General features: G+C 37.2%; 1 protein-coding gene across 1 annotated transcript in view; it reads left to right on the top strand.

The window, feature by feature from the left end:
* Positions 1-14,502, top strand: part of LOC132612940 (uncharacterized) — a 28,190-nt gene extending 13,688 nt beyond the window's left edge. The window contains exons 3-10 of the mRNA XM_060327009.1: positions 3,190-3,417; positions 9,996-10,065; positions 10,968-11,155; positions 12,087-12,093; positions 12,270-12,322; positions 12,401-12,484; positions 13,319-13,588; positions 14,092-14,502. Of these exons, the coding sequence (XP_060182992.1) occupies positions 3,190-3,417; positions 9,996-10,065; positions 10,968-11,155; positions 12,087-12,093; positions 12,270-12,322; positions 12,401-12,484; positions 13,319-13,588; positions 14,092-14,187 (996 nt within the window). The 3' untranslated portion in view covers positions 14,188-14,502. The remainder of the gene's footprint in view (positions 1-3,189; positions 3,418-9,995; positions 10,066-10,967; positions 11,156-12,086; positions 12,094-12,269; positions 12,323-12,400; positions 12,485-13,318; positions 13,589-14,091) is intronic.
* Positions 14,503-21,960: the final 7,458 nt, after the last annotated feature.

Raw genomic sequence — 21,960 nt, 5'->3', positions numbered from 1 at the left:
GCCATGGATGGTTTCAGACGAGGTAGGGGTAGACCGAAGAAGTATTAGGAAGAGGTAATTAGACACGACATGGCGCAACTACAGCTTACCGAGGACATGACCTTAGATAAGAGGGTTTGGAGGACCCAAATTAGGGTAGAAGGCTAGTAGATAGTCTCCTTTTCCGTTCTTATCAGTAGTCGCATTATCGCAATATAAATTCTTCTGCTCAGATTTCTGCTATTATCTGTTATTTCCTGTGCTTTGACTATCATGTGTTATCTGTGTCGCTTGCATTATTTCATTTCATATCGCTTTGATTCTCTTAACCTTATCTGACTTCTTTTTATGCTTTTATTGAGCCGAGGGTCTTTCGGAAACAGCCGTCCTACCTTGGTAGGAGTAAGGTCTGCGTACACTCTACCCTCCCCAGACCCCACGATGTGGGATTTCACTGGGTTGTTGTTGTTGTTTCTTTTTATAATTGTCTTTATCGTAACTCTGAGTAGTGTATACCACGCTTTTACAAAAATTCATCTCATTTTGTTTTAATTGTTTTTGTATTTGTATATGCATGCATTTTTCTTGTAGTATATCCATTATATGTTGTATTCTATATCCTATTGACCATTTTAAATTATTGGTTCCAAAATGTATTCTTTCTAAGGCGTTTTTGTCTAATGCAGATATAGGTCTAAAATGAAGATTACCTAGTACCTTTTGTCTGTAAATGTCTTGGATTGAGGCTATGCCTTTTCCCTTGTCTGCTGTCTGAGAACTTGATGGTCTTATGCTGTTCAAATAAAAAATCAGTTAGATGTGATTTTTAATCTACTTAATTGGTCTGCTAGGTTATTATCTTTTCCTTTTATATGTTCGAATGTTAAATTATAAATTGAAATAGTATCCATAAAGTTTAACCATCTTTGGTATAATCGGAATAACAGAGGTAGATATGACAAATAATGGAGGAATTTTTTATATTAGTCCAGACTTTATAATGAATTTAGCAGAATTTGGCAAACATATAAAAATAGGAATACAGACTAAAGGATACGACGAAATGTGTAATGGTGATAATTTTTTAATGTGCATAGGATTTTTAGGAAAAATGACAAATAATAGTCATATTGATGAGTTATTATATTTCATGTTTTGATGATTTGAAAAACTTATTCGAGGACTCATATGAGGAACAAATTGATGAGTTATAATATTTCGTGTTTTGATGATTTGACAAACTTATTCGAGGACTCAGATGAGGAACCAGACACGATCAGGTTCACTCGTTCAACTTTATGATATTTCATGTGTTGATGATTTTGACAAATTCATTCGAGGGATCAGATGAGGAACCGGATGCAATCAGGTTCTAGTCATTGCTTTAGTCAACTCTACAGCTGCAAAGATGTTGACACTGTACTAACCGGCGGCAGTGCAGCAATAACACAGATGAAACAGTGAAATTCACTTCCATAAACCAAGTTAAGGAACCAGATGCGATCAGGTCCCAGCCGGTATTCGGTCAACTCTATGGCTGTAAAGCTGCTGGCACTGTACCGACTGGCAACAGTGCAGCAACACAGTTGTAGTGTACTAGTGGACGATGCAATGTCCCTTTCACCTCAACACTTGCTCCCCTTATATATACAACATTATACAAGTGTAACCCTATCACTTTGCAAATCAGAAAAATTATTTTCTCACAAGTAGTAGTCGTCGCTGCTCTCAAAGTGCTCATCAAGAACAAAGTTGCAGCAACTGAGGGACCAGTTCTCCAATCACTGTTAATGTCTTAAGTCCTTTAAGTTGTTGAAGTCTTTGTCTTTGCTCTTAATTTGTATTCCTACACTGCTTTTAAGAAGTTCTTGGTAGGACAGATTTTCAACCTTTTGTGGTATTTGCTTGACTAGAGTTAGTCAAGGTTTATTCTTTGCAATAGAGTTATTATAAAGGTCTTGCAATAGAGTTGTTATAAGGGGGAGGGATTAAGAGTTTAATTCTTAGGTTACAATAGGTTGTAATCTGAAGTTGCTCAGTTTAGTAAGTTTGAGGAAATCCTACTTTCTAGGTCGTGGTTTTTACGCCCTTGAGCAAAGAGTTTTCCACGTAAATATATTGTGTTATTTACCTTCTGTTTTACTTATGAAAACAGATAAAGAACCTGGTTCTCTATACTGTTTGGTGAACTCATATATTTTATCACATGTGTCAAAGAGAAGTGATGGAAAGAGAAGCAAGTGAAAGATGTATTATGGTGATGAAATACAAGTTGGAGGAATATTATCTCCATCCAAAAGCTAGCTCCTCCAAAGAATTTCAAGTGACACAGTATGCCTGAAAAACAGATTGAGTGAATACATTACAAAAATCCCAAACTTGGAGACTCATATTTTTAAGACTTCTTTCACCTCTCACACGCCTCTCAGCAAGTTATCCTAAACATTCTACCACATATTCAATCGGGGTTTAATTTTTTAATCCTGGGATTAACAGGAACACCCAATAGGATGAAACTCACGAAATGACGATGATAGTTAAGTCAAAAGCCCCTTGAACTGTTGACTTAGTATGACCTCCTTAACTCTCTTTTGAACTATTGCATTATGATAGTATATCATTAAAAAAAATAAAAAAATAAAAAAAAGTTCCTATACTTTAAAATTTGGTACGGTGGCTTAGAATTAATGGTATATGAATACATTAATACTCCTAGCTAGTTCACTGAACCACTAGAGAACTGTGTAATATATTGGCAGAAGAAAAAGAAGATTGCGAATGTGAATTTAAGGAATCTTAATAATTACTCCCTCCGTTCACTTTTACTTGTCCACTATTCCTAAAATAGATTTTTATTTTTACTTGTCATTTTTCACGTATCAAGATAAGATAAATTCTTTTTTCCTGTTTTACCCTTAGCATTAATTACTCATTTCAAATCATTTTTCAAAACTAATACCATTATATACCAATTAGTATAGGCATCGTGGTAAAATACACATTTTATTTATTATTTCTTAGACAACGTGAAAAATTAAAAGTGAACAAGTAAAAGTGAACGGAGTGAGTAATAAAATGCGCGCGTTTGGTCAAGTACTTTTTGACGATCTATGTTCCAACAGGTTTACATAGATATAATGCCAAATAGTTCATGCATGTTCTTTCACTATTGAGCTCTCAACACAGCCTTCATAGTCATCCTCTAAGCAGGTAGCAGCAGGTCATCATATGAGGGCTTACATTCCTCCGCACAAGAGGCAAACAAAGGGTTCGCCGCCGTTGGAACCAACTCCTGCACCGGAGTCTCTAATACCCGCTAACTTCAGGAAAAAAGTAACTCTCAATTCGCTTTGGGATCATCACAAGAGAAAAAAGGACAAGATTTTTCGCACGAGCAACGTCGTTTACACTGATGATGCCGTCTTGAGATGGTTCTCCGTACTAATACTCTCTCCGTCGCAATTTAAGTGTGTTTGACTGAACATAGAATTTAAGAAAGAAAGAAAATATTTTTTTAATCTTGTGGTCATAAATTAAAGATGCTTATGGTCGTAAACTTATCATGTTGGAATTGGAAAACTTCACTCTTTTTTGGGACAGGCCAAAAAGAGGACGGAGGGAGTAGCTTGTTTGGATGGTTGTTGATCTATTGGATTGTATCGTAGAAGTACTTTAGATTGCTGATCATGTGTGACATTATGTGCCAACGGGAAACGATACAATATATTCAAATGTTACATTCATCAAAACAATACAGTACAATATAATACAATTCAATGTATTGCGGTATAATATCTTTATATTATTTGATATTATTTGGTAGCATATTTGTAGGGAGATAATTACCATATATTAGTTAGTTTCCTTGTTTCACTAATTACCATATATTAGTTAGTTTTCTTGTTTCACTAGGGTTCAAGATTGTATCCTATATATATTCTCTCTTGCTGAATGAATGGAACAAGTCAAGATTGTATAGTTTCTACATGCTATCAGGCCACACGTTTTTTTTCTTCTCTTCATCGTAAATTTTCATGGCCGGTGACGCCATACCTCCTCCACCACCACCCAAAATTGAGTCTAATTCTCCTTATTTTCTCGGTACTCAAGACCGACCCAGGGACTATATCACGCCTACTCGTTTCAAGGGCACATCAAATAACGCTGCCGTCGGTCAGCTCTTTACTTCCGATCAATGGAAGGCTATTACGGGATTTTTTGGTAATGCTACAATTCCCGAAAATCGCTTGAATGGTAAGTTTGATGTTTTTTCTTGGATTATTGACACTGGTGCTACTCATCATGTTATCGGTGAGAAATCTTGGTTGTTTGATGTCCATACTGTTGATTGTCCTATTGGTTTGCCTAATGGTGAAAAGGTGCTTGCTTCTTTGGAAGGTTCTGTTCGACTGTCAGATAAAATCACCTTACATCATGTCCTTTATGTGCCTTATTTACGTTGCAACTTACTCTGCGTCCCCCAACTTACTGATAATTTACATACTATTGTCTCTTTTAATTCTAATATGTGTGCTATTCATGACCCACTGAAGGAGCTGATTGGAACGGGAGTTAGGAGGGACGGACTATACTATTTTAGCAAACCGGACGTGGTGCAACATGTGTCTACTGTCGTGGCAACGTCCGCATTGGAATTGTGGCATCGACGGTTGGGGCATCCTTCCGAGAGAGTAGTTAAGTTGCTTCCTCATGTCAGTAGTGATAAGAATAGTTTAGCAAAGGATTGTGAAGTGTGTTTACGTGCTAAGCATCCTAGAGACAAATTTCCTTTAAGTGATAATAATGCATCTAGAATATTTGAGAAAATACATTGTGATTTGTGGGGCCCATATCGCCATGTTTCGTCGTGTGGAGCTCGTTATTTTTTAACAATTGTTGATGATTTTTCCCGAGCTGTTTGGATTTACTTGTTGGTTGATAAAACAGAAGTGTTTCCGATGTTTATGGCTTTTGTTGCTATGGTTGATCGACAATTTAATCAAACAATTAAAGTTGTACAAAGTGATAATGGTACAGAATTTAATTGTTTGATCGATTATTTTTCCGCCACTGGTATTTTGTTTCAATCCTCTTGTGTGGGTACTCCACAACAAAATGGGAGGGTAGAGAGGAAGCATAAACATGTGTTGAATGTTGCGAGGGCTCTCAGATTTCAGGCCAATTTGCCTATTTTTTTCTAGGGTGAATGTGCTCTTGCTGCATCTCATATCATAAATCGTACCCCCACACCCAAATTGGAAAATAAAACACCTTTTGAAATTTTATTCAATAAACCTCCTTATTTTGATGCTATTCGTACTTTTGGGTGTTTGTGCTTTGCTCATAATCAAAAAACTCAGGGTGACAAATTTGCTAGTCGGAGCAGAAAGTGTTTGTTTGTGGGATATCCAATTGGTAAGAAGGGGTGGCGGTTGTTTGATCTTGATACGAAGGAATTTTTTGTCTCTCGTGATGTAAAGTTTGTGGAGGATGTGTTTCCTTTTGCTTGTCCGGAAGATGTTAATATTTCGTCTAGTTTTTTTTATGAGGATGCTGAAATTGATCGTGATTTTATGGTGTACGGGGATGAATTAGGGGGCGAAGTTGATAGTTCGGAGGCTGCCGAGCAGCAGCCGCAAACCACTGCCCAACCAGCGCCTGCTGGCAGCCAGGCCGAGCTGCAGCCAGCGGCCACTGTCCAGCCCGCTGGGAACCCAGCCCCAGCTGGCAGCGAGGCTGAGCGGTTGCCAACAGCCACTGCACAACCCAGCGCCCGCTGGCAGCGAGGGGGGGGGGGGGGCAGCAACACCATACCCCAGTCACGAATGTAGAAGGTGGCTTGGGGCGTGGTTTTCGGGAGAAATTTCCCTCTATTGTGCTTCGTTATTATGTGACACACTCAGTTTTTGCTAATAGTCCGTCCCCTACAACTCCTGTTAACAATCAATCCTCAGGTACTCCCTATCCTTTGGCACACTATATTAATTGTGACAATTTTTCTGTAAATTATCGTAAGTTTCTTGCAGCTATTATTTCGGGTAAGGATCCTAAGACCTTCAAAAAAGCCATGAAACACGAAGGTTGGAGACATTCAATAAAAGAAGAGATACGTGCATTGGAAGACAATGGTACATGGACTTTGGAACATCTTCCTCCGGGTAAGAAAGCACTTGGTAATCAGTGGGTGTACAAGACCAAGTTTTTGTCAAATGGAGATGTGGAACGGCTCAAATCGCGCTTGGTTGTGTTGGAAAATCATTAACAAGCGGGGATTGACTACAATGAAACTTTTGCTCCGGTCGCCAAGATGACTACTGTTCGAGCCTTCCTAGCCATTGCAGCATCCAAAAATTGGAAACTTCACCAAATGGATGTTCATAATGCCTTTTTACATGGTGACCTTGATGAGGAGGTGTATATGAAGCTCCCTCCCGGGTTTGAAAGTCCATATCCTACGTTGGTGTGTCGTTTGCGCAAATCGCTGTATGGATTGAAACAGGCCCCTAGATGTTGGTTTGCAAAATTGGTGACTGCTTTGAACGGGTACGGTTTCCTTCAATCTTATTCTGATTATTCTCTTTTTACGTTTACTAGAGGGAATATTCAGATTAATATCTTGGTTTATGTTGATGATCTTATTATTTCTGGGAATGATTCCGCTGCACTTGCAACTTTCAAAGCCTATTTGAGTGATTGTTTCAAAATGAAAGACCTTGGGTCTCTCAAATATTTTTTGGGTATTGAAGTAGCTCGTAGTTCATCAGGGTTGTTTTTGTGTCAACGCAAGTATACTCTTGATATTATCTCTGAAGCAGGATTGTTAGGTGTAAAGCCAAGTGGGTTCCCTATTGAGCAAAATCATAAATTTGGCCTTGCAAATGGAGATTTGTTGTCGGATCCGGAGGTCTACCGTAGATTAGTCGGGCGTTTGATTTATTTGGGGGTCACTCGACCGGACTTGGCATATTCTGTTCATATTTTGTCTCAATTCATGCAAAAATCTCGAATTGAACATTGGGAAGCGGCCTTACGAGTGATCCGTTATTTGAAAGGCACACCAGGACAGGGTATTTTGTTACGTGCCGACAGTGAGTTGACTTTGCAGGGATGGTGTGATTCTGATTGGGCGGCTTGTCCGCTTACTCGTCGTTCGTTGACAGGTTGGCTAGTATTTCTAGGTCAATCTCCCATCTCTTGGAAGACAAAGAAGCAGCACACAGTTTCTAGATCTCCTGCAGAAGCTGAATATAGGTCCATGGTTGCGGTCACTTGTGAGTTGAAGTGGCTGAGAGGTCTGTTGTTGAGTTTAGGTATACAACATCCCAAGGCGATCAAATTGTTTTGTGATAGTCAGTCCGTTTTGCACATCGCAAAAAATCCGATTTTCCGTGAACAAACAAAGCACATTGAGGTAGATTGTCACTTTGTTCGTGATGCAATTAATGAAGGTTTGATTTCTTCGTCACACGTTTCAACATCTTCACAATTGGCAGACATTTTTACCAAAGCTCTCGGCAAAACTCAGTTTGACTTCTTGCTTTCCAAGTTGGGCATTTTTTATTCCCATGCTCTAACTTGAGGGAGGTATTGCGGTATAATATCTTTATATTATTTTATATTATTTGGTAGCATATTTGTAGGGAGATAATTACCATATATTAGTTAGTTTCCTTGTTTCACTAGGATCTTAGTTTCCATGTTTCACTATGGTTCAAGATTGTATCTTATATATATTCTCTCTTGGTGAATGAATGGAACAAGTCAAGATTGTATAGTTTCTACATAATGTGTAACAACCATCCAAACAAGTTTTACTGTACTTGACAAATGCTTCATTAATCGTTCGTAGTTTTATGCTCGAGTGGCTGTACCTACAATGTGTTTTCTCCCATGTTATCGGCTATACTAGATGGGTACAAACAATGTGGGGAATGCGATGCAACATCTTGAACGTGAGCTACAACTTCTATACGGATGAAATTAAATTTGGTTGACCTAATATTTCTGAGAAAACCTTGGAAAAACTAATATTCTGGAAACATAAACGGAAAAAAATGGAAAAAAAGATCATCTTATAAAGCTACCTGTTTTTATCCTAAGTTTTAAGGCGTCTTTCTGTTTTCCTTAATGTAAACTTACCACAGCCAATTTACACCATCAATAAAAGCAAGATATATTTGTCTTTTAAACACAAATTCCGAGCACCTCAAATCTTTTTCAGGGCATCCAAAGATTCAACCATATTTGTAGGGGTGGGCATAGTTTGGGCCAATCCGAAATTCAAATCGAAATTTGAATTCAAACCGGATTTAGTATTTCAAATTTTTGGATATCCGAAAATACAAAATTTTTATACCTTATATTTAGCCCTACCCATATAACATGTCCCAATACTAATTAGTCCAAAGGTCCAATAGATTAGTATCCTATAGCCCTACCCATTATAATAGTAAGTCCAAGATAGAATTTTCTACCAAATTAAATACACTATAGCTTGTAAAGTAGGACTTAATACCTTTTGGTTTAGTGATACCAACTTTTTGTTGAATCCACATATTTGGTTTCACATTATGCTAAGATATATAACTTGGTAACTGGGGCACATAAATTTCGTTCCTAATAAGCATGCCTTTAGGGATCAAAAATCAAAACCGATTAACCTGAAACCGAACTTAAAATATCCAATCCGATTCGAGCTTATTTGAATTGGATTAAGATTGTAATTTCTTCAATTCGAGAACCGAAAATCCAAACCGAACTCTTCATATCCAATTCGACGGCCCGAACACCCGCCCCTACATATTTGTATGACTTCTCTTGCATTGCCTTTTCAATGGGCTTGAAGATAAATCCTTTATTGATTAGCTATAAATTGACCTAGGTAAATCCATATTGAACTCCTTATCACTTAACCGTGTTAATTATTACCTTAATATTTAACTGTTAAGGTTAAATTGCTTTTAAATATTGGGAGTAAGTATTTATTGTCGAGGAGATAGTCACAATTGCAAGAAGATTTTTTTTAAGTAATTGGGAGTAGTCAATATATAACATTTTTCCCGATTTGGGTCATTCTGTGTTGCTTGGTTCCTCTCACCAACCGTATCAACCTTAAGATGACAAGACTCGCCCTCTTCGAGAAAAAGAAGAATAGGTGAGGATCGAGATGGGGATGTCGGCTCCTACAAAGAAAGGTGGGTTGATTGTGCCAACCAAAGCTTTGATTCTAAGAGTGAGAGTTGGCGTCAATCTCATGTCAGATAACAAAGTGGGATTTGCCCCAAAACCCTCCGCCTCCCAGGCCCCCCTTAGGGGAGGGCAACCAAGAGCAAGGAAACCCCAGCGCCGACGGCTGAAGCTATTTCTTTTATGATTCCTTCTCTCACTTCTTGAAGACTTTCTTTTTCATTCAATAGCGCCTATGATTCCTTCTCTCACTTCTTGAAGACTTTCTTTTTCATTCAATAGCACCTCTCCTATAAGAGAAGGAGCTTTCTTTACCCCCTACGTACGGCAAGCCCTTCTTCAAGAGTGCCCTTTTTTCTGAAGAAAGGTGGGATCCAGACAAAATCGATGAAATGGAAGAAATCCGAGTGAATGGAAAGGACAAAATAAAGGAGAAATTCGTTCGGACAGGGTTCAAGAAGATTCCATTATTGAAAGGAAGCACCAGATTAGGAATAAAACTCTCTTCCCTAATTTGACACTAATCTCGTAGATGCGGTTGTTTCGCACTATAATCTCACTCGAATAACACAAAAGCCTTTGAACTTATAGCAATCGGCGACCTTTTCTTCTTTTACTTCACATAGCTTTTCATCTCCTTGATAGCTGGAAGTTAAGTACTTGACTGTCTTAAGAACCTGACTCAAAAGAGAAAAAAGACTGGAGTAAAGAGATCTCACTTTCGATGATTGAACTTGACTTTTATGTCTACATTGGAACTAGATTAAACCTCTTTTGATCCTGCTTAAGGCTGGCTTTCACCTTTCACTCCACTTTCATTTTCATATCAGGAATGTGGACTTGCACTGCAATACCATATTTGGCTTTCCGGAATCCTTGCGCCTGGCTATATTCATATAGGTCATTCATAAGAATAAGACTTCAACTCCCTAGCTAAAACACGTGTAATAGAGAATCATCATATCAGTGCCTTGGGGAAATGCCTACCTTCAGGAGAAGATTACCGAATGAGCTTCAAACCTGTACTCTTAGCTTATTTAGGGAAAGGGGTGTTCAACCACTTGACTGTACGGAAAGGGGCCTTGTCGGCCACTGCTTGCTAATGATGGAATGCAAAGGTAGGTATTCAGCATGTGCCTTGCTTGCGAATTTCTTTAATAGGGCGGAGGTGCCATTCCTCACGTTTACCGTTGTCTCCGGACTTCACTCTTCAACACTTGTATACTTTCTAAAGAGTCCGGCATGTCCCTGTCTCCAAGTGTGTGATCCACCGATTCACTAAGTGACTTTTTCTTACTGTTGCGCCGGAGTTCCTATCTCAACAAGGGTTGGTGTGGCAGACTTCCCCCTTGTTTGCTGATTGAAGAAATCCTTATATGGCTTCAAACAAGTGAGAAAGGCCCTTTCTTTAAGGAAAAAATATGTAGTAATTGCAAAAGGAAAGAGAAGCAAAACTGGTAAAGAAGCCGATGCATTTCCTATAATGGCTGTCGTATCCAGTGGGGATTTAACATAAAGTTAAAAGAATTCCAACTACGCTTTCTCAGCTTGACTAATTACCTTACTACTGCCATGTGTAACAGGACCAAGTAGTAAAGTATAAGAAGGTGCCTATACCTACTTTCATTATAATGTTGTTTATAATGTTGTTTATATTGTTATGACCAACTTTGTTTGTGCTGGACTTTCTAGTTTAGTGGTGTATATCTCTAAAATTCTTTGTCTGATATTGTGGATTTCAGTTTATATTTCTATTTTTCAGATCTTAATTCAGGATCTTCATTTATAAGTATATTTTCCAGGTTGCAATGAAGGAACGAATGAGCTTATAGATACACCATGGCTTTTTGTTGCTGCAAATGTGAAGCAGGACTTACTTTTGTCATTTCAACATATGAAGCGTGAAATGGAGGAAGCTGATATGGCACAAGTAAAGCCCTCTGTAGGTGCCCGTTTTGGAAAAGTTCTCTTTTATGGGTCAGTCTTCTTCGTTTGATCACATGTTCTGCTTTATCTACTACTAAAACACAGGTTAGCGATGGATAAATTCTGTAGCTAAATAGGAATTATGCTTATAGTCTTGTTCATTAGGGAATTTTAACACTTGGAAATCTTTTCTGATCTGAATGATAACTATGTGTCATTTGAATTCCAATTTCTAGTGTATTACACGACCAAAACCCCAGATAAAATAGGGTGGCTGTTTTTCCTAGTTCAGTAACCCCGCAATTCATCCCCTTTTGAACAAAGACAAATAAAATTGCTTGATGATGAAAGTTGGGAAATGTTTAAGCAATTCCTATCATAGGGAATTTAGAGAATATAAAAATCAAGTGAAATTAGGATGATGCGTGGCTGAATGTTTTTTGTTCCCTAATATTATTGGAATTCCACAAAGGAAATCTGCTAGCTGAATGTCAAAATTAAAAAAAAAAAAAAAAAAACGTTGATGAAGAGTATAGACTAACAAGTCAACCATTAGCTTAAGCGTAAGATTGTTTATAGATGACCAATTAACAAAGATATTTTGTAGTTGGGTAGTAACTGTGTCATGAGATAAGCACGTAAAGAGTCCTTTTGATGATGAGTTAAGGCGAGGCTTGAACCCAAGTTCTTTGTCTACTCTAACACCATGTTGAAGTGTGTGGCCACCTCATTTAAAAGGTTAAGCTGTTGGATACAACGCACTTTTAATATGTCTTCAACACCTTCTAACCAGACCTAGAACTACAACATTAAAATATCACAAAAGATACTACTACATTGAATGGACATTTGTCGTTATCCTTTAAATTGGGACACAGAATGGCACAAGATATGGTATCATTTTTACGTATAATTAGTTATATTATATGTAACACCTCATATATTATATGTATCATGCTGCTTACTTTGTTGTGTTTGAAGCATTTTTTTATTAGGTCATTCGTATGTGATGCGTGTTCCAAAATCCTTCTCAAATTATTTATGATGCAGGATTTCTTCAGCTTGTAAAGAATCTCTAAAAACTAACTCATTGATTGAGAGTAATTTGAGAGAAATGAAAAGATCTTTCCATACGGTTGTTCCTCCTTCATATATGAGTTACATAGAAAATTGAGTAGTGGAGAAACTCGGTCTAGAATATGTTCAACGGAAAGAATTATACTATGTTAAGGTATGAATTTCAAGCTTCTAAAAATGTCTTTGTCCTACTGTATTGTTTCTTTGAGCTCTCTATCCTTATGATTTGTAGCTTTCCAATAAGTTGAGGCCTGAATCAACTGTTTCCCGCAAATGTGTTGTGGCAAAAGATCGGAAAAAGATTCAGTTCTGTAAGGTCAGTTCTATAAGAAAATCAAGATGGCTTTATCTGTAAGTTATTTCTTCCATATTTAATAGTAGCAGTTTTTCTGTCTTTCCTTCTAGAATGGATTTATGTTTTTAAGGTATGTAAGTTCTCTATTTAGTGGTTGTTTCCTAGCATTCTTTTACCTTTGTTATGTCATAGCTCATATTTGAAAAGTTCTGCCTGATGTATGTATTTATATTTTCTAAACATAATTTGCAAGCAACCGAATCTAAAAACTCCTAGGTGCAAAATTTCTTGTTTTTCCCCCCTTTTTGTAGCTTTGAGGGTTGAATGTTTCTTCATGAAAAAGAAAATAGAACATTAAAGCTGACAGCATTTTGGATTGATCTCTAGTGTTGCATTTTGGAGTTCTCTAGTTGTTGGAATGAAGTAGATACGAGGCATTGCCGTACAATGAGGAATGATGGAAAACAGATAAAAGGAAAAGTAAAAGAAAAAGACACGGAGATAAAAATAGAAATAAAGATATTCTTCTTAGGCCTATACCAGGGTGGTTTCTTAATAAACTTGATTTGCTTTGGGGTCTAAAAGTATTGGGTTAATAATACTTAAAGGCTTTTACACCCTGTATGTAAAGTTTCTTTTTGTTGTCAAATAAGGTCTCTTGATATTTCTTCAGTTCGGCGTGTCTAATACTAGTTCTGTAACTTCTTGATTTTTAAATGGGAGAATGTGTTTTATTTGCACTCTACTTCTCATCTTCTCATCAGGACTCCTGCACTGTTTAAACTGAAAGAACACCACTAATGTTGTGTGTAGTTAAAGATGCTTCTTTCTGTGATGATTCTTCGCATTTTTCAGGATGAGGAGATTAATGAACTTAAAGATCTTATTGGTTCCGCCATTTTGGATTCAGAAGTTCAAGGTGGCTTGAGATGGCCCTTTGGCAAGATTTCTTCTGGTGGTCGATATGTTGTTATTGGTATTGGTCACACAACTTCAAAATCATATAGAAATTCATCAATTAGGTTTAAGCTTCGGCATGCAGATCAATTTGATTTCAGATCTACGACTGGTGAGCTTACACAGGAGATTTTCCTGAAAATGCCTGGAATTATATCCCAGTTACGAGTAGGTTCTCTTTTTCTGACAAGCAATTACGTCACTAATTTTTATTTTATGTTTTCCATTTTTTGATGTCTCTGCATGATACATAAATGTTGGTTTGGTGTTACTCGGAACCATATCATAGTAAAATCTTACCTTATCAAAAAAAAGAAAAAGAAACCATATAGTAATTTTCTTCGCATAAGCTTGGACTATTGTATCCTGCATTCACTCACTGATTTATCCACCAAATTGGGAACCATTTCATCCAAGAAAGCTAAAGCAAGACGATCTTACCAACGATTCAAATCTGGTTTTGCTTCTACTTGGGTAGAAACCATCCAAAAGTGATTGTCTGAAAAGAATTTAGTGAATGGTTCAAACTTGCATGTGCCACGGAAATACAAACAAAAACATGCAGTGCCTTTTCATTGTTGAATTGATACGCCTTTCTGTTTTATTTTCTGAATTGTTGCTTTACTGCTGAAATAATTGATTTGATTTACATCCTCTTACCAAAAATGCAGATGCAAACAGTCAACGAAAGCCTTGTGTTTGAATTGCTCGAAGATAACCTGAAGTTAATCTGGGATCACTGTTTGTTGGATGGTTCTTCAAGCTGACCGTGTTTTGTTGAATGGTCTGCAGAATCTTCTAGATGTTTAACTTTCACAAGTTGTGTACAGTTGGTTTAGGCAGGCTTAATCTTGTTTTGCAGTTGTGGGATGTAGATTGTTGAGATAAGAACTAGAGTTCGAACGATAACACTGAAATGTTATTACACTCAGTGTTTTAAAAGGCAGTTTTGGGACTCGCCTCGGGGCTCGCCCCGGGGCGGGGCACCAGCAAAATGCCCCAGGGCTCACGTCTGGGGCTTAATTCCTGCGAGGCTTACTCCCTAAGCGCCCGATTGTACGCCCTAAACACGCCTAACGCCCAACGCTCGGGGCTCGCCTAACAGTTCTTACACAATTATATGTTAAATTCCTTAATTAAAACCGTTGACCTTCATAATTCTTTAACAAATGATTGATACTTAATAATTTTTCATTTATCGAAATAAGAAGATTGGGTATAACTCAAATAACAAGTCGTAGTGTTGCATATTTACTATATGAGAATATCGTGAGGGTGAATATCACTTAATATTTCTTTTAAGAATACATAACCGAATTGTGAATTTTCACTTGTCATTGGTCTTTTGTCCTATGTATTAAAATTATCATATTTTATTATTTCTCAATTTGAAAGTAATTTTATTTTTATTCATGAAGGAGTTACGTTTCAATTATAATACTGATAAAGTTGTTTATAGGGACATACAATGAATAGTATGATAGTAATATTGTTTTAACAAATTGTGATTTTTTCATTGTTTGAAAGTTAAGATGTTAGAGTTGATTTGCATTTCATAATAGCTTTTATTTCATTGTATTGTTTATACTTGTAAGGTTATATATATATATATATATATATATACTTATACTTTTCTTTTCTTTTTTATGTAATTTTACCTATTTAAAAATATTTATTATAATTATATTATTTTATGAAATACAAAAAATTAAATACCCATGGGGCTTACGCCTCGTGCCTCGGGGCTTACGCCTCACCGAGGCATATGTAAAACGTCCCGCCTTACGCCCCTGCCTTTTTAAACACTGATTACACTATGTAGTTTTGGAATGGAATGAACTGAACAGGGCCTTGGATGTTAGTAAGGAGCATCGGTTTTTTAATTGTAAATGGAGTCGTTTTGTTGTTAAGCCGTAATGCATAGAACTTCTTATTTGAGCTTATTATTGAGTTGTCACATTTCATTTTACATGTGTATCTGCATTGACAGGGAAAGGTCGTGTCAAAAGCATGTGGATCAATGTTCAGCACACTAATAACTCATAGAACAGTAGCGATGACTATATGCTTCTAGCTTACGCGGCTCCATAGCATTCTAAGCTCTTTGGAAAAAATCTGGTAGTGTGAATGGATCCATCAATACAAGGTAGTGTGAATAGATCCATCAATGCAAGGTAGATATGGAGAGATACTCAGAAGTCCTACACGAAGGGTATCATGTTGGATTTGCATTACTAAATTTTGCTTCGGATACAGAAATTAAAACACAAACGTTAGCCTGAAAGCCTCTTTGTAGCAAAGAACTTGTAAAACAAACATATACTGCCCTCATCCCATTTTACTTTAGCTTTTTTTAAGCTCATTAGAAAATAATAAATACAGTACAAGATATAATTAACTAAGTTAACTCTATTTATTAAAGGTAGCTTGATTTTCCTCTTAATCATTGTGCATATTTTTTTTCATGTTAAGTGTATAATTTGAAACAATTATCAACTTCGGTTTTGAATTTTTAAAGTGACATTTATTTTGGTACAAACATTGAGCTAACAATAGCCAAAATGGGCGGAGGGAGTACTTCCTCCGTCCATTTTTACTTATCCAAATTGGAAAAACAAGAGACAATTTACCATTCCATACCTGTTTTACCTTTACTATTAATTTTGAGTTGGAAACCTCAATAAATTTTTAATGGTTGCATAACATTTAAAGTATGTTTGGTTGATTAAACATTGGATGACTTAATAATAATTATGAGTGATATAGTAAAATAGTCATTCTATTATAACTCCTTGGGTGTGTGCCAAGTCAATATAGGACAAGTAAAAATGAATGGAGAGAGTATATTATTAGGCATATATTCCATGTTGCTAAAGGTGGAGTTGCCAATGTTTTTCAATGAGATAATTACCCATAACTGCAGGTCGAGCTTCTTTATTATTCCCTCCACCCATTTTAACTTGTCCATGTTTAATTTGACACACCGCTTAAGAAGCAATAAATATCCGTATATTTCATTCTACTTCCCATTTCTTCTTTTTTCCCCTCTCCCGCGTGAACTTTTCCGATTCCCGTTCTATTATTTCCTCTCTCATTTCTTTTTTTTCCCCACCCACATTTCCTCTCTCATTTCATTCTATCAATTTACACAATTTTTCTCTCTCCAAAATTCATTTCTCTTTAGTTCATAGGTTCTTCTTCTCAATAAATTTTTCTTCCTAATGCTTTTTTCTCTTAGTCTCTCCAACCCCACTCATGCCTTTCACAATCCAAAATCCCCTAAACTGTCACGACCCAAACCGATGAGTCGTGACGAGTGTCTGACCTCTAGCGACCAAACACCCCTATACTCATATTTGAATCTTACTGGACATCTAGGGCCCATACATGACTTAAACTGATCTCATAAATAGGCGACATCATGAACTCTGAACAATCTGTATATACATAAACATGCTGAAAGAACAGTGCAAGCCAGCTAGGCTGCTACATATACTGTACACAAAATAATAGAAGCCGACAAGGCTATATCATCTGACTAATACATACAACTGTCTATAGACCTCTACTGGAATAAAAGTTGTAGAAGGACGGGACAGGGCCCTACCATACCCATCTATATACATCTCAAAAGGCTAACATCCAAAAAATAGACTGCAATTCCGGATCAATGGAGCGCACTGACCACTGCTGGATGGAAGTCCTACTAAGCTGGACCACCTGTCGATCTACCTGAACCTGCGGGCATGAACACAGCCACCCGAGCAATGGGGAGTCAGTACGAATAATGTACTGAGTATGTAAGGTATAAGAACAACATATATGTATATGAATCATGAATAAGATCTGAACCTCATAAGCTGAAATTACTAACTGCATGTACTTGTATGAACTAGAATCTGTATGTATCTGCATAAATCTGTGTAACTGACAATGCCACTGTGGGCGCATAATATGCATGCTCATGCCTATCAATGAAGGTCATACATACATATATATATATATATATATATATATATATATATATATATATATATATATATATATATATATATATATATATGTGTGTGTGTGTGTGTGTGTGTGTGCGCGCGCGCGCGCGCGTGCGTGTATAACGCCTGATATATGTGCGTGTGTAACGCCTGTTTCTCTTCTCATATCATATCGGTCTCTCTGTGGCCATCATCATATACATTTTTGCGGTACGTGCAGGCTAATTCTCATATCATCATCATGGTGGTAATGCGTGTATAACGCCTATCTCTCTTCGCATACTCCACATATATCTAATATTCACGTATATAACGTCTTCTGATCATGGGTCAATGTACATAAATATATAATGAATGTAATGCATGAGTAAACTGTGTACATAGAACTGGCTACATAAGACTAGACCCATGAGCAGAAGGAACACTCATAAACGAGGTACATGAACATCAAAGACTGAAGTACTTCTAATGCTTCTAAGAGTAGAGTAATATGGAAACTCGCTTACTCGCTTGTTGGCTCATATCATAGGATCATGCCAAAGGAAAGAAATGATAGCCTTAACATACTTGAAGTATATCCAATTGTCCAACTTCTACCTCTCGAATTTACAAGTCTACAATTAAGATAACATAGGCCTTAATTAGACTATTTGTCTCGCTTACTAACCATCTTTAAGTACATATAGAGCTTAACGAATTATGGACAACATTCCCCTTGTAAGCTCAACAACCCTTCGACTTCCCATTCAATCTAACATCAACCACAATACCCACAACACAATGACAACACATATACATATCAAAATATACTTAAATCCATTTTCAATCATCTCTTAAAATAACCCCAAATCACTATATTACCCTCCATGAACTTACCACTTCCATAAATATCCTCTCTCTATTTAAAATCACTAAAACTCTCGGTAATCAACTTAAATATAAGGGTAGAAATCATTTACATACCTTGAGGGGTCTAAGATTCCAAAGATCAACTTCAACTCCAACTCCATAAGCTTCACAACTTGAAGAAACCCTAGAAACTACCTTCTTCTTGACAAGCACGGGTCCACGGGGCTCGGACCTTACAAAATCTCCACTAATAATGATGGAAAATATTGGGAGAGAAAATATTAGGGTTTTTCTGATTTGGAATGGAGGAAAATGAGAAATAAGGTCCTAAACCACATATTTATACTTGGAAGCCAAAAAGCTACAACGGTGCGATTCGATGGAGCAAGTCGACGGACCGTCGACGGGAATGGAGGAAAATGAGAAATAAGGTCCTAAACTACATATTTATACTTGGAAGCCAAAAAGCTACAGCGGTGCGGTTTGACGAGTGGGTCGACGACCCGTCGACGTGTCGACGGTCCGTTGACTTGCTCCGTCGACCTGCGCCTGCAGATGCTAGGTTGCGGAACCCTGTAGACGCCGCACAATGACGGTCCGTCGACCATGTCGACGACCCGTCGATGATGACTGGTGTCTGCAGATTTTCTCAGATTCAGCTCAGATCGCGTCGATTCGATTCGTTCAACTTCTAACTCTGTGAATTGCCAGGAATACCTACTGCTACCTTTGTACACGGGGTAAGACACTTTCTATCTCCAAAACTCGAACACGAGTCTCAATTCCAAAGGCATACCTGACTAGGAAACAATAGGTTCTACTACGACGAGAACGAGAGGCGTAACATAAACTCACCGCAAAAGCAGAACTCTCTTGCTCCAGCCTCAACTTAAATGTTGCCATTACAAATGCTAGAAAGGCTCACAAATGCGGTTGCACAAAAGATAAAATAAAATCTGCAAGGTCAAGATCAATTTTTTTATTTTATTTTGAAACTCAATCGAACTTCTTGAGTCTCAACCCCAACCCTTCAAACAAGTTTCAAATGACAAATATGACTTGTACCAAACTTTCTAACATAAAAATAAGTGTTATCTCTCAAAATCAAGAGTTAGGTTGTTATAATTTATAAGTCTTTTCTTTATCATCCAAAATAGGATGATTTCTCAATCCATTAGATTTAACAAACTGATCTTTTGCTAAATATAATAGCCTCGGGATGCACAGGCAAATTTACTAGTTCACACATATTTGTCACATATTAAATTTCATATATGTTCATTTGACAAAAAAGTAAATTTTTGTAATTAAATGGTATTTAAAATAAAAAATTATCAAACAATTTACACTAAAAAGTACACTATGGTAAATAAATAGATTTTGTAATTATTATACTGTTTAAATACTTAACTGTGTATCGGTTTCAATTTGTTTGTTTGTGTTAGCGCAGAAATGATAAAAACACAGTAATTAACGTGGTTCAGATCAATGTGATCCTAGTCCACGGAGAACGGCCGGCACTTTTATCAATATCAAGGGAAAAAGTAAGTTACAAGATTGAATATTCTTAGGTTCTATATTCTATCCTACTTAATAAATCTTAGATAGCACATATTTATACTACTAGGTCTAATCCTTTTCTAGAAATGATCCAAATCCCAATAACACTTGAAAACCAACAAAGAAAAAAGTTTTCTTTTATTTCTTTCTGCTTTTGAGTAATTGGCTTGAATATCTTCTCAACTTCACAATCTCCACCTTGAGATGAATTTCGCGCTTCCATATGAACGTCTTTCAGTCCAATGTCTCTAAGACTATGTGAGCTAACTCCGTGTAGGAAACAAGAGACACGAACCAAAACCATGTACATACTAGTAGCTCTACCTTGCCATGCCGTTCTCCGTCGTGACGCATTGAACTCCTGCTAAATTCGTACAATGACTGAACTTGACAAGAGGAACCACCTTGGTCAACATATTTGTTGCATCGTCCTTTGTGTCAACCTTCAAGACCTTAATTGTTCCTTGTTCAACAACATCACGAATAAAATGGAATCTGATATCAATGTGTTCGGGCGATCACGAAATCTCTGATTTTTTTTATCAAGTGAATAGCACTCTGGCTATCACATTTTAGAGTTGGTTCATGTTGAACCCTACTCAATTCTGGCACCAAACCTTTCAACCATATAGCCTTCGTTACTACTTTTGCTGCTTCCATATATTCAGCTTTTGTCGTGGACAAAGCAACTATAGACTAGAGAGTTGCCTTCCAACTTATGGCACTACCTGCAAGAGTAAAGATATAGCCCGTTGTTGATCTCCTTCTATCAAGATCACCTGCAAAATTAGAATCCACATAACCAAGGACCGAAAAGACTTCATTTCTCATCCTACAAAAAGTTAGACCAACATTCGAAGAACCTTTAAGATATCTCAGTATCCACTTAATTTCTTCCCAATGTGTCTTACCCGGATTAGACATGAATCGACTTACCACGCTCACTGCTTGAGCAATATCAGGCTGAGTGCAAAACATAGCATACATAATGCTACCAACTGCACAAGAATAAGGAACTTTTGACATGTACTCCACCTCTTCCTTTGATTATGGTGCCATCAAAGAAGAAAGTCTGAAATGTTGTGCTAACGGTAAAGTAACGGTTTACATTTATTCATGCCAAACCTCTGAACTACCTTCTCAATATACTTTTTCTGTGAGAGATGCACCTCACAGTTCTTCCTGTGAATCTCCATTCCAAGGATTTGCTTAGCTTCATCTAAATTTTTCATGTCAAGCTCCTTACTTAGCAGTTTCTTCAAATCATTTATCTCTGTCATACTATTACCAACAATAAGCATAACATCAACATATAACAGTAAATAAATATTTGAATTACCATATACCTTTATGTGATACACGCAGCTATCAAATGCACTTCTCGAGAAATCTTTAGTAATCATGAACGCATCAAATCTCTTGTACCACTGTCGCGGTGACTGTTTCAAACCATACAAAGATTTCTTCAACTGACAAACCTGGTCTTTTTTTCCTTCAATAAGGAAACCCTCGGGCTAATTCATGAAGATCACCTCTTCAAGTTCACCATGTAAGAATGCAGTCTTGACATCAAGCTGATAAAGCTTTAAGTCATAATGGGCAACCAAAGCTAGTAACAAACGAATTGAGCTATGATTTACGACTAGTGAGAAAATCTCATTGTAGTCGATTCCCTCCTTCTGACAAAAGCCCTTAGTAACCAATCTCGCCTTGTATCTAGCATCTTTTACACCCGGAATGTCATCCTTTTTTCTGAAGACCCATTTGCAACCAACAGTTCTCTTCCCCTTTGGTAGACTCACCAAATCCCATGTCTAGTTCTTGTGCAGAGACCCCATCTCTTCGGTCATGGCTAAACGCCATTGATCAGCTTCAGCACACATAGTAGCTTCTGTATAGCTTGAGGGTTCTAGATCCTTTATTTCCTCCTAGACATAGCTAATGCATAGGCCACAAGATTAGCTAGCAAAGGCTGAGGATAATATTTTGGATTAGGCTGAGGAGTTCATTTGTCCCTTCCAGTAGCTATACTGTATGGTTCACCATCAGGTACTACTGTGTGAGCTTTTTCATTATCTGACTCCACCTGAGTCACTTGATCCTCCTACTCGGTGATTTTCATATTTTCTTCCACTGTTT

This window comes from Lycium barbarum, chromosome 10 (genome assembly GCF_019175385.1).
Source record: "Lycium barbarum isolate Lr01 chromosome 10, ASM1917538v2, whole genome shotgun sequence".
Taxonomy (NCBI): Eukaryota; Viridiplantae; Streptophyta; class Magnoliopsida; order Solanales; family Solanaceae; genus Lycium; species Lycium barbarum.
Note: the sequence above shows the minus strand (reverse complement) of the source record. Positions and strands in the feature narration are given on the sequence as shown.